General features: G+C 35.8%; 1 protein-coding gene across 3 annotated transcripts in view; it reads right to left on the bottom strand.

The window, feature by feature from the left end:
- SREK1 (splicing regulatory glutamic acid and lysine rich protein 1) overlaps positions 1-16197 on the bottom strand; it is a 51354-nt gene extending 35157 nt beyond the window's left edge. For 2 of the 3 annotated variants that reach the window (XM_029216572.1, XM_029216573.1), the window contains exons 1-3: positions 15935-16197; positions 8223-8356; positions 2388-2503 (exon numbers count right to left, since the gene is read on the bottom strand). In XM_029216572.1, coding sequence (XP_029072405.1) covers positions 2388-2503; positions 8223-8356; positions 15935-16092 — 408 coding nt within the window. In that variant the 5' untranslated portion in view covers positions 16093-16197. Of the gene's footprint in view, positions 1-2387; positions 2504-2789; positions 3751-8222; positions 8357-15934 lie in introns of those variants that run through there. The other variant, XM_029216574.1, reaches the window with a different exon arrangement.
- Positions 16198-17304: the final 1107 nt, after the last annotated feature.

Raw genomic sequence — 17304 nt, 5'->3', positions numbered from 1 at the left:
CAAAAATAAACTCAAAATGGATTAAACACCTAAATGTAAGGACAGTCACTATAAAACTCTTAGAGGAAAACACAGGCAGAACATTCTATGACATAAATCACAGCAAGATCACTTTTGACCCACCTCCTAGAGAAATGGAAATAAAAACAAAAATAAACAAACAGGACCTAATGAAACTTACAAAGTTTTTGCACAGCAAAGGAAACCAAAACAAGACGACAAGACAACCCTCAAAATGGGAGAAAATATTTGCAAACGAAGCCACTGACAAAGGATTAATCTCCAAAATATACAAGCAGCTCATGCAGCTCAATATCAAAAAAACAAACAACCCAAACCAAAAATGGGCAGAAGACCTAAACAGACATTTCTCCAAAGAAGATATACAGATTGCCAACAAACACATGAAAGGATGCTCTACACCACTAATCATTAGAGAAATGCAAATCGAAACTACAATGAGGTATCACCCCACACCAGTTAGAATGGCCATCGTCAAAAAATCTACAAACAATAAATGCTGGAAAGGGTGTGGAGAAAAGGGAACCCTTTTGCGCTGTTGGTGGGAATGTAAATTGATACAGCCACTATGGAGAACAGTATGGAGGTTCCTTAAAAAACTAAAAACAGAACTACCACACGACCCAGCAATCCTACTACTGGGCATATACCCTGAGAAAACCATAATTCAAAAAGAGTCATGTACCACAATGTTCACTGCAGCACTATTTACAATAGCCAGGACATGGAAGTAACCTAAGTGTCCATCAACAGATGAATGGATAAAGAAGATGCAGCACATATATACAATGGAATATTACTCAGCCATAAAAAGAAACAAAATTGAGGGCTTCCCTGGTGGCGCAGTGGTTGAGAGTCCGCCTGCCAATGCAGGGGACACGGGTTCGTGCTCCGGTCTGGGAAGATCCCACATGCCGTGGAGTGGCTAGGCCCATGAGCCATGGCCGCTGAGCCTGCGCGTCCAGAGCCTGTGCTCCGCAATGGGAGAGGCCTCAACAATGAGAGGCCCGTACCGCAAAAAAAAAAAAAAAAAAAAAAAAAAAGCAACAAAATTGAGTTATTTGTAGTGAGGTGGATGGACCTAGATTCTGTCATACAGAGTGAAGTAAATCAGAAACCGAAAAACAAATACCATATGCTTACACATATATAGGGAATCTAAAAAAAAAAAAAAAAAAGGGTCTGTAGAACCTAGAGGCAGGACAGGAATAAAGCATTCGTAGATAATGGAGGACACGGGGAGGGGAAGGGTAAGCTAGGACGAAGTGAGAGAGTGGCACTGACTTAATACACTACCAAATGTAAAACGGACAGCTAGTGGGAAGCAGACGCATAGCACAGGGAGATCAGCTCCGTGCTTTGTGACCACCTAGAGGGGTAGGATAGGGAAGGTGGGAGGGAGACGCGGGAGGGGATATGGGGATATATGTATACGTATAGCTGATTCAGCAGAAACTAACACAACTTTGTTATATGGCAGAAACTAACACAACATTGTAAAGCAATTATACTCCAATAAAGATATTAAAATAAAATAAAAGGCATTTTCCTCCCATGGATCACAATACAGGTCTCCAGCAGAACAGTGTCATGTGAAAATCCTAAAATTTTGCACTTCCAAGTTTCAAAAACCACTTTTATAACTTGGATAAACTATAATCATAAAGTTTACTGGTTCACTCCCTAAGAACCCAGTACCAAAAAGTAAAACACAGCTTTCAATTAATGTGAGTTCTGTATTTGTCTTGGATTTATTTTTGAAGAAAAATGACTCTTATTTAAAATAAATGACCAGAATCTTTTATTTAAACCAAGAACCCAGTAACAGCAAATCTTTTTTTGACACCACTTGGAAATCACAAATGAGGCATTAAATTACTATTTAATTCTGCTAATGAAAAATATTTTTGCCATGTTTTTACCATGTTACATTTTCTCAGTATCAGACAAATGCTTCTTTGAGATATTTTTCCCATTACCAACGGTGTAAATCATTTCAAATTTTTCAAATGGATTTAGTCCTCCTGAACTGGGAAATATAGTTACCTAGATTCTCCAATTCCCTATGCTATCTAAAATGCTGAATTTCAATTACTGATTTTCTAATGAATAATATATTTCAGTTCTCAACTTTAAATGAATCCCCAATTACTTCATAAGCAATTCCAAAAGGCAGTTCAAGTCAGTAACATGGGGAAAAAATTACGCAGACATTTCGAATCCTCTCCATTTAAAAACACAAATACTTAAAATAGAAATAGCTTTCTAAGCTCTTAAAAAAAAAAAAAAAACTTTCTAAGCTCTTTATTCAACCAATTACACAGTTAAATGATCACTCCCTTTAGAAGAGGGTGTATCATACTTACTGTAGTTAAGGGATTTGGAGTCGGTATGGGAAGTAAGCCTGCACCAGGCATCAGACTTGTCATGGTTGGAGCAGGAGCCAATAGAGAGAGAGCTTTGGCTTCCTCTGGGATTTTACCTGCAGAGGCAAGTTCCAAACATTAAAGAAAGCAGAAACACCACACAAACTTTATACTATGATTTTACAATTACCCTTGCACTTAAAAAATAATAATAATAAATGAATCTATCTATCAGATCCATATAAAGAAATAAATAAGAACTTAAGTCTTTCCTTTTACCCTGCTCTACTAGGAAAAATAAAAGTGAGCAAAACTTCAAAGACTAACAATCTCATTAATGGAATATTATTTTAAAAATTGAATAATGTAGACAATTATTTAACACTTTGAGCTATGGGTCACCTGTACTGGAAACTTAATGTTCATGAACCAAACGATATCAAGCATGGACGCTTTCCCAGGACGGTGTTTTCGCGGTGATCGAAAGTTGTGTTACACATGACAACCGTTCGTGTTGGCTGCATCACTAATAGCACACAGAACATCAGATACAGAAAAGAAGAACATTTTTTAAAGTTTAATCCCCAGAAATGGCAAATAACCAAATTAGTCAAAAAAAAGAAAAAGAAAAAAACAAATATGTGCGAATTGAAATCTGTTCCTGAGTGTCCCTATCCTGTTAATTGAAACTACCTACTTGTGATGCAAACAATTTTGATAACCTTCCAAAAGATCCCATTTAATTTCAAGTAGACAGAAAAAACCAAAAGCCTACCACATGTAATCAGCTTCAATTGGAAAGGAAGCCTACACCCATTCAGTTAATAAGGCATCTCACCAACAATGACAGAGATGACTAAAAGAATCCAGTTCCAAAGAATATGCCTTGGGAAACTGCTAACATTTTTGAAAATGACTAACAAAAAAAAGTTACCTAGTCTCAGGAAACTTCTTATATTACTGACTTTTAGAACCGATTTATGTATACTTATCTGAAGAGGGGTGGTTAATGCCTAAATGTCTTGCTTATAAGCGTCCTAAGTGCCTAATAATAACAACAACAATAACATTAAAATAACCCTAGACACTAAGAAAAAGAAATCCCTACGACTAAAAAAAAGGAAATTTACTCTGAATTAAGTCTATCAATTTGCCACATTTAATTACTGAATTCTAGTCAATTAATTTTGATAAGGGCTGGGACTTTCACACATTTTTTCTGGTCCTTTCTCTCAACCTTCCCAAAAAGAAAATTTCTAAAAAGTTGACTACGTATAGCAATTTCAGAACTACTCATAATTATGTGGTATTTGGCTACATGTTTCCATTATGAATTCTTCAAAAGTAATTTAAAGTACAAAGTCACGCCAAATTGAAAACAGCATATGGAGTAAATTTTCAAAAAAGCACCATGTGGGGTTTCAGTGGTAAAAATTCGACTTAACACAACCACATGTGCAGGGATAAATCTCTAAAAAAATTATCTGAATATATTTCTAAACATGGATGGAATTCAAGACGAATTTTAAAACTTGCTTTAAGTAGTGGTTACACCTTATTTATAGAAATACAGAAATCACATTTTATTAGCTTTAGCAAATGCCTACTTATTTCTAAGCTTTGCAACATCTAAGTCTATATTACCTTAATTTACTAATTTCAAAAACAAAGTCATTTTATTATTTCAGTAAATTCTGCATAAGCACTGATTTTAACATGCATTAAGATTAAAAGGCAGGAAGGCCTTACTGAAGACATCAAATAACAGTAATTTATTTTGTATTCATTAGTTATTAGCATTAAGACATTTATCTGTATACTCACATATACTATTTACATCACTATCAGACCTGCTTTATCTGTTAAAAATAAGTATTACTTTTTTAATATTTGTAAAACCTGTACACATCTTGATAAGTCAACTGAGGTCCTAAGGTACAAACCCTATGCTTCACTACCCTAATTTATGCACCTAAAAAACAAATAAAGAGTTCCAATCTAGTAATGTCCCCAATTTAATATTACCTGTCCATTAAATAAGCAAAACTATCCACATGAAAGACCACACAAACAACATGGGTATTCAATACAGGCCAAAAGTTGATTACTTAACATAATAAAGTCATTCAGTGTTGGCTTAAAAATAGTATCAGGAGGTTGTCTGCCTCTCACTGTCTCTCACAGTATAATAAACTATTATAAGTATTAAGTCTAACTAAAAGCACAATATTTTTTACTTATTCTAATTACCATTAAAGATACTTTAAGAAAAAAGTTCCATTGCTTAATTTCCAGGATAAAATTCTACCACATATACCCTCCAAATACTATCAGAGTGTATAAAAGTATAAAACAAATAAGCATTTAGCATTTTTCCCGAACTGTACTCATCAAAGACAACTGAGAGAAAAAACAGTGTCTCTCACTCATCCTAAGCTCAGAATCCATTTAGAAACTAGTAATCTCTGAACATTTTTCAACAAAAAAATTCAAGCAAAAAAATACACACACAAGTGTAAGTATTCAACAGTTTCTCAAATATCCATTCCCCACGTAGGTAATTAAAAGTGTTTTCAAATCAAAGAAATGCTATTTTCTACAATAAATATCATAAAAGTGAAAAGTCTCCTCTTGTCCTCTACCCCCAGAATGTTATAAGAAATTTACTTATTTTCCTTGATGATTCTGTATGCCTAAAATTCTAAGGGAGGAGGACGAAAATTAGAAGCTATCAGTTGGTCTTTATGAGAGATGCAGACTTGGGAGAAAACTGCAAAAATGTTACACTGAGATCAAAACGTGTTCCTAAGAATCTCATCAGTGTTTTAGTGTTTTGGGAACAAAATGTACCTGATCAGTTTATAAACACCAATTAAGACTAGCGTTGAGCTTCACGAAACCATATCCTAATTTACTGTGAAAATTTCTTTTATGTTAAGGATGAGCTCTACTAATCACCTCCCAATATAATTTGCAATGCAATGTTATGAACCCTTAATGGAATACCATTTACGAAGAGCTGGAAAACCAGCTCACAAGTTAAAGTGAAAGAGAGTTAACAAAACAAAAACAAAAACAAAAAAAAAAGGGACAAAATAAAGAAAAAGAAATGAAATTAAAGTAAAACAATAAAAAACAGAGACAGGGCGTCCATCTTCTGCGGTTCAGACTCCGATCTCATTTCCCCAATGAAGGTTTCACTTGACGGCAGGTTTAGTGGCATGGCAAACAATGCCTAACTCAGGCAAGTGTAACAGGTCTGCCTTGGCCAGTCTAGTCATCTAATAATGCACAAATATCACATAGAGAAAACATACAAAACCAAATTAATAGTCAAAATCCATCTACCAGAAAATGTGGACATAAACTTATGACTGATGATTAGGCTGACACCCTTATTATGTTTGACCTTATTTTTTTCCAAGTGTTAACATTTATAAAAAGAAATCTGAGATGCACGCAACAACAAAAAGAGGTCATATTTGGACGAGTATAATGAAAGTATATTTTATTTTGAGGTGGCATGTTTTATTAATAGCTAATGCTTAATATGTACGAAACTATTACACATCAAACATTACTTAAACGGCTTAGGATCTCACAGTACTACTGTCTGCATTAAAAAAAAAAACAGCAAATTGAAAGAAACTGAAAAAAACTTCTTACAATTTTTTTCTATGGTTTTCTCACTTCTTTCATAATGCTGTTTCTATAACATCAAGGAAAGAATACAATCAGTGAAGTAAACAGAAGACTGCTTACAGCACATCTCCTCTTACAGAATTTACTCCACTGGAACTCTTTCCTTTGATTTATTTCAAACTCACTTTGCTATCTTTTTTAACACAACAATACATTATTACTTTGCTTGCAGTGCATAATCAGATCTTTTAACAACTCACTGTGACATTCTTCAGGTTCTATAAATTCATTTTTGTTGTATTTAATGAAAAATGTGTATCTGAATGTTTTTCCAATACAAATTATTTTATAGGTTAGTGTTCTAAAATACTTAAAACTAAACTGGAATAAAAATATGCTTGAATTTTCACGTTCAAAAATAGCGAAATTTTGTCTGTTTGTTAATACTAAAAATATTCAAAAGCCATTATAATAAATGTGCATTTATTTATTTCTATCAAGTAAAACAAACAAAAAGGAACCTCTACATGCCCATGATCTTTAACATTTATGACAAACCATGGTCACTTCTCAATATACGAAAAATTTTATGGGAATATAGCAAGGTTCCAACAGAGCAACACTAACAAAATTTTTCCTTCCAGTTCAATAATAAGCTAAAATCACACAAGATACTGTGCTGCTGGTGGCATAATTTTTTGATACAATTAACACTCCCATTTAGTAAAACTTCTACCTGATTTATTTTTTCCCATGCAGTTTACTTGGTATGAAATTGGTATGAACTTGGTATACAGAACTAAATCATTACCAGCTCTTTTCTCACCTTGTTCTCCAATTTTGGGGTCATTGTCCCCTTACAGATTAGTAGATAAAGATAGATTTAGCAAATAATTAACTTTAATTCATTTTTTATTTATTCTACTATATTCGCTATTATTTATTTTATTCTCCCTACCCCTCTCTAACCCCTAGACATGGGAAAAATACTTTCAAATTTATCTGAAAAAATCCAGAATGTCCTATTCTGGGACATCAAAAATAACAGAGTCATACTCACTGTATCTGACTAATGTTTTTGACATCCCAGAACAAGCATTCTGAAATATGCATAAAACCTTGAAAATGCAGCAAACTGTTTATTATACAGTATTTTAATGTGAGCCTGGTTTCTAAAAAAAGTTTTAAAACATGACATATGAAAGCTCCTTAAATTGTTTCAGGTAAAATTTTTATGTTGTAAAACAGTTACCACCAGCCACCAGTGAAAATATATTTTAAAGACATTTAAATTATAATAACCCAATTCTAAAATCCATGTACACATGTCATAGTCAGTGCTCTGAATAAAAGTTAATTACACACCAGAACTGTCAAATTCAGCACAGCCTAGTATAATGAATGTGAATGGCTCTGCAAATAGAAGTTACTAAAAAAATAGGCATTAATAATAATTAGCTCTTAAAGCAGGTTATGTCATAAAATTTAATGAATTACTATAAGGCCTTTGGCCTTGTTTCCACCTTCAACAACTATTTCCTCGATGGAGGCTTTGGAAAATTGCTTTCCATGATTTTTCTTCAATTAATCACCATCACCGCCACCCCTCCCTCCCCCGCAAAAAAAGCCAGCAAAATTAAAAGTAAATTCTAGTTGCACAGCAAATTACACTGAATGTAAAATAATGGTCTCAGTTAACAATTAAGGTAAATTACCTTAAGAAGATACTTTAAAGCTTAAATTATGAATATTGTTCTTAAACATAATAACTACCTAACCCCCATTTGGTGAAATGTGTACACTGTTTTTATTTATGCAATATCTTTAATAGGTATACACAGGGGCAAATGCTTACTTATTTACACATTTTAAATAATGTCCTCTACCAACTTAATATTTTAATTTCAAAAAGCTTTCTTTACAACTTGCAAACTGAATACAGAAAGTCAAAGCAAACCAAAGAAGCCAAGTAATTTATAAATTTTTAAATGTTTAGCTATAAAATCTCAAATATACATAAGTAATAAATTAACCATTTTAATATATTTTATTATTATGTAAAATCCTTTCCACCTCCAAATTTCATTCTTACACACACACACCATATCTACTTGCCAATTTCTAGGAAAGCCAATGGTAGTAACAGACAGGACAGAGATTAAAATAACTGAAAAAAACATGTGAGATACTAACCTTCTGCACAAGGAACAACTATCAGAGCTCTGTCAATAAAAACCGTGTTAGTTAGATGCTGGGCCACGCCAACACTTGATGGATCACGAAACTTAACATAACATACTTTGGAAGAAAAAGCAAGAGGTGCGTTGCTGCAAGATAAAAAGAAAAACAATTGAACTAATTAACATTTGGTTGGTTTTCATTTAAAATTTCTTACTTATATCTTTACATAATCTTACAATCAAGGCAGGAATTTTTGTTGCTAAGGATCATTAAGACATGAAATAGCAGAACTTAGTCTTTTAATGGTGATTTGCTGCAATGACTGAAGGCACATCTAAGCAGGCCTATAGCCTTATTTGTTAAAAACCTGAAATTTAAATTAATGCCTTCTTAATCTGAGTGAAATGTGAAAACAGCTGACTTAACCCAAGGATGTCCAATCAGTGCATCATCATCAATAGGCAAAATCCCGTTTCATAAAAAAGCCCCAATCCTCAAGACTTCAAATTTTCTAACTACTTCCAACCCTCCCTAATGTGATTCCTGGCATTTAAATCACTAAAAACTTCACAACAATCTTAGAAACAATCAGATAACCTGGAATTAAAATTAAGGTCTTTTGCATATACTGGCCTACTTCAGGCCAGGCAGCATTGTGATTTTCCAGACAAAAACTTTTACAAACAAAATTTTACATATTTTATATGCAAAAGAGCAAAGACTCTTATAAATTCTACTAGATTTAATCTAGGCAGGACTATAGGAAATAGAAGCCAGACACAGCACAGATGAAAGCAATTTTTCCACAATATGACTCCATCGTGTTAGATTCCAAAATACACTATCCTCATAAAGGATCATTTTGTCAACCTGCCCATAATTATGTTCAATTAAAGTCTGTAATTGTCTTTAGCAAATAAAAAAAGACACTAAATATACAGCTAATGTTTAACATAAATGTACAATCCTTTAAAATATTAAGTTTTTCACACTAAAAAAAGATCATTTGAAAAATACTAAATATGCACTGTGCAGCAACAATAATTTACTTTAGTTTACAAAACAGGTCAAGGAAGTTCACCATAATCCTAGACCTAGTAAATGGCAAAGATGAGATTTAATGTCTAATCATCTAATTCCAAATCTCATGCAACCTTAATTATTCAATTAATCAAGAATTTTAAAGCCACTTTAATGTACTACTTAATTTGTAATTCCATAAATATTCATTTTTTTTTAATTAAAAAATTACATACAGCAACAAATCCAGCTTGCTAACGGCTAAATATATTTATGATATTAACCAAACACTAAGATAATAAAATATATTTGCATTTAGAACTTTAAACTATATATATTATTAACATAACTAGTCAGGCTAGCAAAAATAAAAGTAAAACTCTACCTCTTTCTCACCCAACCCAACTCAATTCTTTCCTGCCTAAGGCCATCTGATTCAGGCTTCAAGCCAGTCCTCTCCAACAACCTCCCCCTACTCAACATGTAAGTCAAGCACTTGTACTTGCCATGAGGTAAACACATCTGCATCCAGACTTAACTCACCTATACATTACCAAGTCACCAATTTAGGCCTCTCCAGAGCTCTAGATTCCCAGATCCAAGTGCCTGCTGGCATACTGCACGGTGATCTGTCAGTCACAGGACCCACCCTTGAACTTATTCTTAAATTCTTTACCCTCCTTCTGCACCAATCCTGCCCTTTGTCCTAATTTCATATCTCAGTTAAAGATACTACCTCATTATCTAAGTCAGAAATCCGGAAGTTGTTAATGAGACCATCATTAGTACTGTTCTCCAAATATTTCCAAATCTCCTTCTGGCTACGTAATAAAATTCTATTTCTTTTTTCCTTGAAGTTAGGTGTGGCCGTGCAATTTGCTTTGGCCAATTAAATGTGAGCATAATTGACATGTGTTCCTATTCAGTAGCCTTAAGGGCCACTGCTCAGTTCTTTTTCTCTGCCACAGTGACCAGCAACATCAAAGAGATGGGTGGCTGATATATCAGCTTCATCCCAGAATGAGTGACTACAACGAGTAGAGTCCCCAACCCCACCAGTTTAGTATAAGAAATAATCTTGTTTTTATCAAACTACTGAGATTTGTGGGTTGTTTCCATCCGTGACCCTTCCTTCTTTTTCATCCTATTGGTCTTTAAATCCTCTGAAGACTGCCTCCCAAATAGTTGTCACACTAATTCTTTCAACAGTCTCAGTATCAATGCCTTCATTCAGGCCCTTATCATTTCTCACCTGGATTACTACAATGGCTCCTAACTAATCACACTGCCTCCAATCTCAACTCCTCCTTATTAAAAATCTTCCACAAAAGCTGTTAGAGTAATCTTTCTAAACCCTAAATCTCTTCATGTCATGCAACTGCTTAAATTTCCTCAGACACCCTTCTTTTCTTGCTTCATCATTTAAAAAATCCAGGCATAAAAATACTTGTGGTTCCCAGAACACATCCTGAACCATCTGGGCCATCTTTGAACATGTTGTTTCATTTGGCTATGATGTGCTCTCTTACTGCCTTTTTGAACAGTAATTCCACTTTTCTTCAAGGCTCAAATTTCGAAGTCTTCTGGAAAGCCATTTTAAAATATCAAAGTGACTAGGTACCCACTCCTGTATGTGCTACCAATACATCCTATATACTTTCAGCACAGTTTCCTTATGTGAAACCCTCAACAGATCTTTCAAGCTTTCAGACACAACTGATCAGCTACATGACACAAGGGCTTATTTCACTGGCTAACACGAAACCTGTAATTTGGGTGGCCTGACCAAATGAACTTGAAAGTCACTTAGAGTAAGGGCTTGGGCCAGATGCCACATGAGTACAGAATACGTCTGAAAAGAAATTAAGCACATACACAGAAACAAACTGAGCTGACAATAAAGCCTGACAGGAAGGGGCAGATAGTCGCCTTGGGTGTTGATACCCTTCTGGTTCCCAGTCCCAGTTCCCACGAGGCCTAGTCTTTATTCTTCTACTCAGGGAAATCTCTTTCTTTTAATAATGTCTCTTCTTGAGCTAGATTAGGTAACACTGTTTCTGTCCTTTGCAACCAAAAAAAAAATCTATGATTACAACTAAAGCCCTAGCAATTTCAACAAGAATACTCTCTTTTAGCACTTGAAGAACCTGACAAGCCACCACTGAAACTGTATTTCCTAAATTGACAGATCCTTTTGTGAAAGGATGGAAACCTAAATCATCACTGTTGAAAACTACAAACATTTCCAAATATCCCTACTTGAAAACCGCATCATTTCAAATTTAAAACATCCACAGGAATAAGAAATGTGAGCCTGGTTGGTAAACCACACACTACTTAGAGTTGAGAAGCCCAAAAACTGGTTAAAAGATGCAGATCTGTTCTGAACAGCATTATAGTAAGAGCATGGATCCTAGTGCTATAAGCAATTTTTTTCATCTTCATCGCCAATTACCTTCCTTAAAATAGAGAGTAAAAGCAACACAGTATTTACTTTATAAAAAATGTAAACATATGAGCTTTTCAGGAGAGGCAGTAACACTTTTATTTTGAATATTATAGGCTAAAATAACACAGTGGCAAGCCTATAGATATCTCAGCAAACAAATGTGTATTTACAGATTTATAAATCAGTATATTACCAAATCTTATATTTAGATCTTCCTCTCTAGTATATCTAGGCTATTAAATAAAATTTACTTTTTAAAAAATTAAATAGGATTATCATTTTCAAATTTAACTCTGACCTACACTTTTAATTTTTAAAAGGGGTTACATATTCCATTTGGTCTAAATGTATGCCTCTAAAGAAAGTAACAGTACTCAAACACAGCAGATTTTACTTTGACCCCATTTGTTGAATCAAGTTTTGTTTTGTTTCTTTAAATATAAAACCTTCTACAATCACTTTTCAAACAAATCAGAATTTCTCACTGGGAGTTTAATGGAGAAATCACAGAACCAACTTTTTGAGCACCAGTTAAATTTCTTAGACCCTAACTGGTTACCTTATTTTTCACTAAACATGGTGATGGCACTGTACAATCTTTTAAAAAAATCAATGTGGTAATACTATGTCCAATACTTTATTATATTAATATACATCCCTTGAGGATCTATCAAAAAAGATACAATGCAAAACATGGACAAAGTATATAGCTTTATGTATGGAAATATTAACTGACACAATGTATAACAGGGTTTCTCAGCAGGGCTCCAGTGATTGTCTGGATGCCACAATTCTCCTTTCTGTAAGACTTCCTTATGAATTATTGACACTTACCCACTAAATGCCAGAGGCCCTCCAATCACTGTGGACAATCAAAAATACACATTTTTCAAATATTTCTAGCTAAAATTCAATGACAGAATTTCAAACACACATACACACTTGAGACATCAGCCTTTAAATATTACAATAAATAAAACACAACAATATGAAAAATGTTTACCACAGGCTGAGTGAAAAAAGTTTACAGTAACGGTGTATAAATCCTTTGATTACACTATATTAAAATAAATGCATGTAAAAAGGACTGGAGAGGTTTTGATAGGGTGATAGGATCACTGGCAGTGTACCTTTTTCTCTATTTCTCCTGATATGACAATATTGGTTATATTAATTTTAGCTAGTTGACAGCTTTTACCTTATTAGTACTTTTAAAGACCAGAGAAGTGAAGAAAACCAGCAAGCAAAAAAAGAAAAAACAAAAAACCCCGCAAGTGTTGATGTTAGAAATCAGGCCAGGATTACCCTAGGGGTATTATGCACTTGAGGGGAGAGATGAGAACTCCTAGGGCACAGAGAGTCCTATCTGGGTGCTGGATGTGTTCACTTTGTGAAAATTCAACAAGCTGTATACACTTATCCCTGCACTTTTCTGCTCCTTATACCTCCATGAAAAGCTTACTGAAAAAACAACAAAGATTTCTTACCATTGTAAAAAGGTTTTCATGATGTATGAGATTCCCTTATTGAGTAAAAAGTTAAAACAGAAATTCTGGATATTTATCATCTGGTAGCACTAATAAGAATTTTTAATATTTACAGTGAATGTTTACACCAATTCTTAATGTTTAAAAAGAAACTGAATCATGGCCTCATGCCAAAAAAAATTAAATTTAAAAATCTGAATTTTCGTATTAGCAACCAAATTCTTAAAATGTTAATGAGAAACTATTCTCACATTCTATTAAAGAAATATCATTCCAAATTTAAAACAAATGAATTTCTACTCAGCTTCCAAAGATTAATCATAAAATACTGTTTCCACAACACTGCAAAATAGAATGATCTGTCTTCAATACAACTACTACTATTGCATTTTTATGCATTTCTGCCCAAATCTGCAAACACATCTTTAATATAAGGACCAGGTTATGACAACTTCATTACAGAGCAAGCAGAAAACATGCCATTAGAAAAGCATGTAAATACTTGTGAAAAACAGGAATAGGGACTGACTGCCTTTAAGAAAAACTGGTCAAGGATTTTGCCTGGCCTATATATGTTATATTTATGTTACAATTTTGCAAAATGTATTACTGTTTGTGACACAATAATTCTATATTAATGCACTGTTTAAGTGACGAGCTTTTTTATTCTCTGACTTCTAAACTCCAAGCAACTAATACCTGATTTCAAAAAACAGCCCATTACTAAATGTCAGATGATAACTGGCAGCATATTGCCACCCAAGTGCACTTTTCAACTATGTAAGTGGTGTTATGTTGGCAATGAAGAATATTCTGTGATATATTTCTTCTGCCCATGAGACATCTTATTATCACAACCTTGAAAGCAAGGTTAGTTTACAATCATGTACAAAATATTTTACTATTTGATTCCAATTCTTTCAGAATACAGCACTCCTCCAAACAGTTCTCAATTATTAAGAAATGTTCTGAGCGCTTAAATGAAGAGATAGCTGAAAGCACTTTCAAAGTTATAAGATATTCAAAGCTATACATGAGATGGCTAGTCAGTAAAGATACATGTGCATGCCTTTATGAAGCATCTTTGACAAAACTGTATTACCGAATCTATTCATGTAGAACCAATTTATATAAACACAGATAAGTCATTCTACAACACAAACTACAAGACAAAATATTAATGTCATGAAAAACTTTTAAAAAGGTGACTTGGAAAAAAAATAAAAGGCGACTGGGAGGGTGGAGGGGTGGCTGTCCTAGATTAGAGATAACCAAATGCATTGAGTGATCTGATTATATTCTAGATCAGAAAAAGAAAATGGAAAAAAGGCATTATCAGTATAACTGAAGAAATTCAGATGTTATATTTTAATCAATGTTAAACTTCTTGGATGTGTTAATAGCATTGTGGTAATGCAGGAGAATGTACTTCTTAAGAGATTCACATTTAAGTGTTGAGGAATGAATAGTCATGGTGTCTGCAACTACTTTTAAAAGCACGGGAGAGGGGAGGGTTGTAGGGGTGTCTGTGTGTGTAGGTGGGGAGAGGGAGGGGGAGACACAAAGACAGAAATCAACTGTGGCAAACTATAAATGCAGATGAAGGGAACATGGGAGTTATTCTTTAGCTTTTCTGTATACATGAAATATTTCAAAACAAAAATGAGAAGAAAAACTTAAGTAAAATTTAAAAATCCAAACACCAACTTTTATCAACATCTATACAGTAACAATGCAATACACTTACAGAGAGAAAACCGAAAAAAATAGGTCTACATGCATCACTATGAAACAAACCAAAAAGTCAAAGAAAAATTTTTTTAAAAAGGAGAAAAATCCTGGGGAACTACTATCCCTTCCTTCAAAGGATTTTGACAAAATGAACAAAATACTGAGAATTTTCATATTCTAAGCTCTAGCTTTAAAAAGTTTACGCCTGTAAGAAAGTAAACAACCTTCAAACCCCTTACAAATTCTGTGAGTAGATAGTACTGTACAAGGGAAATGTTACTTCAAAATACACTACTTGGTAAGTGTCTGAGAACTGTGAATGCCAGTCCAGATCTGGACTTTTAAAAGTATACAGCAGGAGTAATCCTGTACGGACTATTACTTTTTCTGAAAGGTTTAGGACGGTGTGACCTTCTAGGAGGAAATTTTAATCCGTTGCCAAAAGGGTGAACAGACATGATCTTTAACAACATGGATGGGCTCGGTTAAATGAACCAAGAAGATGCTAAATTTGTGAACACAGGCCTAGGGACAAATTTAGGCCTAACTCCATCTGTCATCAGCTGCACACTTCCCCGTCAGCAACAACGGTCCGACACTGCGGCACTAAGAACTGGACAGCTTATCAGGCGCAGTCTCCGCGATTTGCCATTGCAAAAACGCTATCAGGAGCTTGCCATGAGGACTACCGCGGGCCCACCTGCGGCCATCTTAAGTTCGGGAAAAAAAAGAAGGGGAGGAAGGGCACTGAATTCGAGGACCCGGCGGCGACCATAGCCCGGAAACCACGAAAAAGGCAACCTCTCTAACTCCTCTGTAAGGGTTCTGTGCAGAGGTTAACCCACCAAATACGACTAACAAGGAAAGCGGAGCGTGGGGCCCGGGCCGCGGTGCCCTAATCAAACATGGGCACCAAGGTAAACCCGGCGGTCACGTGACTGACACCGCGCGCCCCCGTCCGCGCTCTCCCCCATGCCTTGGTTCCCGAGGTCTCTCTAGCGCCCGCGCCCCTCCCCCAGCCGAGCTTGAGCACTTACTCCGGGGGGTAGAGCCGCAGCTCCTCGATTTCTCCTAGGAAGGAAAAAAGCGTCCGCATCTGCTCGCTGGTCACCGCCGACGACAGATTCGTCACCTGAATCACCGCCGTAGGGGTGAGGCCGAAGCCTAAGCCCAACCCGAAGCCGGCGCTGTTCATCCCGACCCCGCTGCAGCTGCCTGCCTCCCCAACGTCTACGACGCGTCAGCGACGAAGCCGGGAAAGCGGAGAACGCGCGGCCGCGAGCGCGCCCCCGCTAGCGAATTCACGGCAGCGGGCAGGTCTAGCCGTCCATTTCACAACTCCCCTGCTCCCAGGGCTGCGCGCGCCAGCCGGAAGCGTCTCCCCGGCAACCCGGCGGATCTCGCGGGGCTTCGTCCTGGGGCTCCCGGGTACCTGAGGCTGTTTCTCCTGTTGGACTTCTCCCTGGCAAAGTTTTGATCGAGTTTTTTCCCGGCCTCCACTCGATCAGTTTCTTGTGCTCCTGTAAACGTGGGAGACCCACCTCTTTCCAGTCTTTATACTAGATAGGACTGGGGAACCAAGAGGCCTGGCCTGCTGGTGCGGAGCTGTGAAGAAGGAATGACTCGAGCATCGCAGATCAATACTTGACCGAACTATAACGTGTCATTATAATATACAGGCAGCTCCCTCGCCCCGACTATTTTAAAAAATTGGCCGGCGTCCTAATTGTGAAAAAACTTGGGAAATTTTACAAAACCTGTAAATTTTGAAGGAATTAAGGAAGGAAGCAGTTAAGATGAAGGCTATGCGGTTGTCGTTTATAACATTTTATCGCTCACTACGCAGGTATTAATATTTGAGTGTTATGTACCAGACACTGTTAGGCAAGAGCACATAAAAGACAGTTACAGAAGGTCCACATAGACCTTGCAACCTAATGAGAGACAAGTAACAGTAGTATGGGAAACTAGGGCAGATGTTCCCAAAATGCCATTCACAGAACCTGGAGGGTCCTCGAAGCCTTTTGAGTGATTATGCAAGGTCAAAACCGTTTCCATAATACTAAGACTCTGTTGATCTTTTTCACTTTGTTGATAGTTGCACTGATGGTGTAAAAGCAATAGTGAGTGACTGCTGGCACCTTAGCAGGAATCAAGGAAGTGGTGTCAAACTGCACTACTGGTATTTTGTATTCTTCACCTCCTGGCACTCATAGCATAAAAATTCATGATTTTTAAAATAATCTAGTTTAACTTAAGAATGTCCTTGACAAAGGAGTAAAAATTGTTAATTTTATTAAATCTTCACCCTAGCATACACCTCTTTTTAATGTGTGAAGAAATGGTAAGTACTTCTGCTGCATGCCCAAGTAGGAGGAACATCTCCAGAAAAAGCACTTGTGTGATT

Source organism: Monodon monoceros, unplaced genomic scaffold (assembly GCF_005190385.1).
Source record: "Monodon monoceros isolate NGI ecotype Baffin Bay Population unplaced genomic scaffold, NGI_Narwhal_1 Super_Scaffold_12, whole genome shotgun sequence".
Classification (NCBI taxonomy): Eukaryota; Metazoa; Chordata; class Mammalia; order Artiodactyla; family Monodontidae; genus Monodon; species Monodon monoceros.
This window is presented reverse-complemented; position numbering and strand designations above follow the sequence as displayed.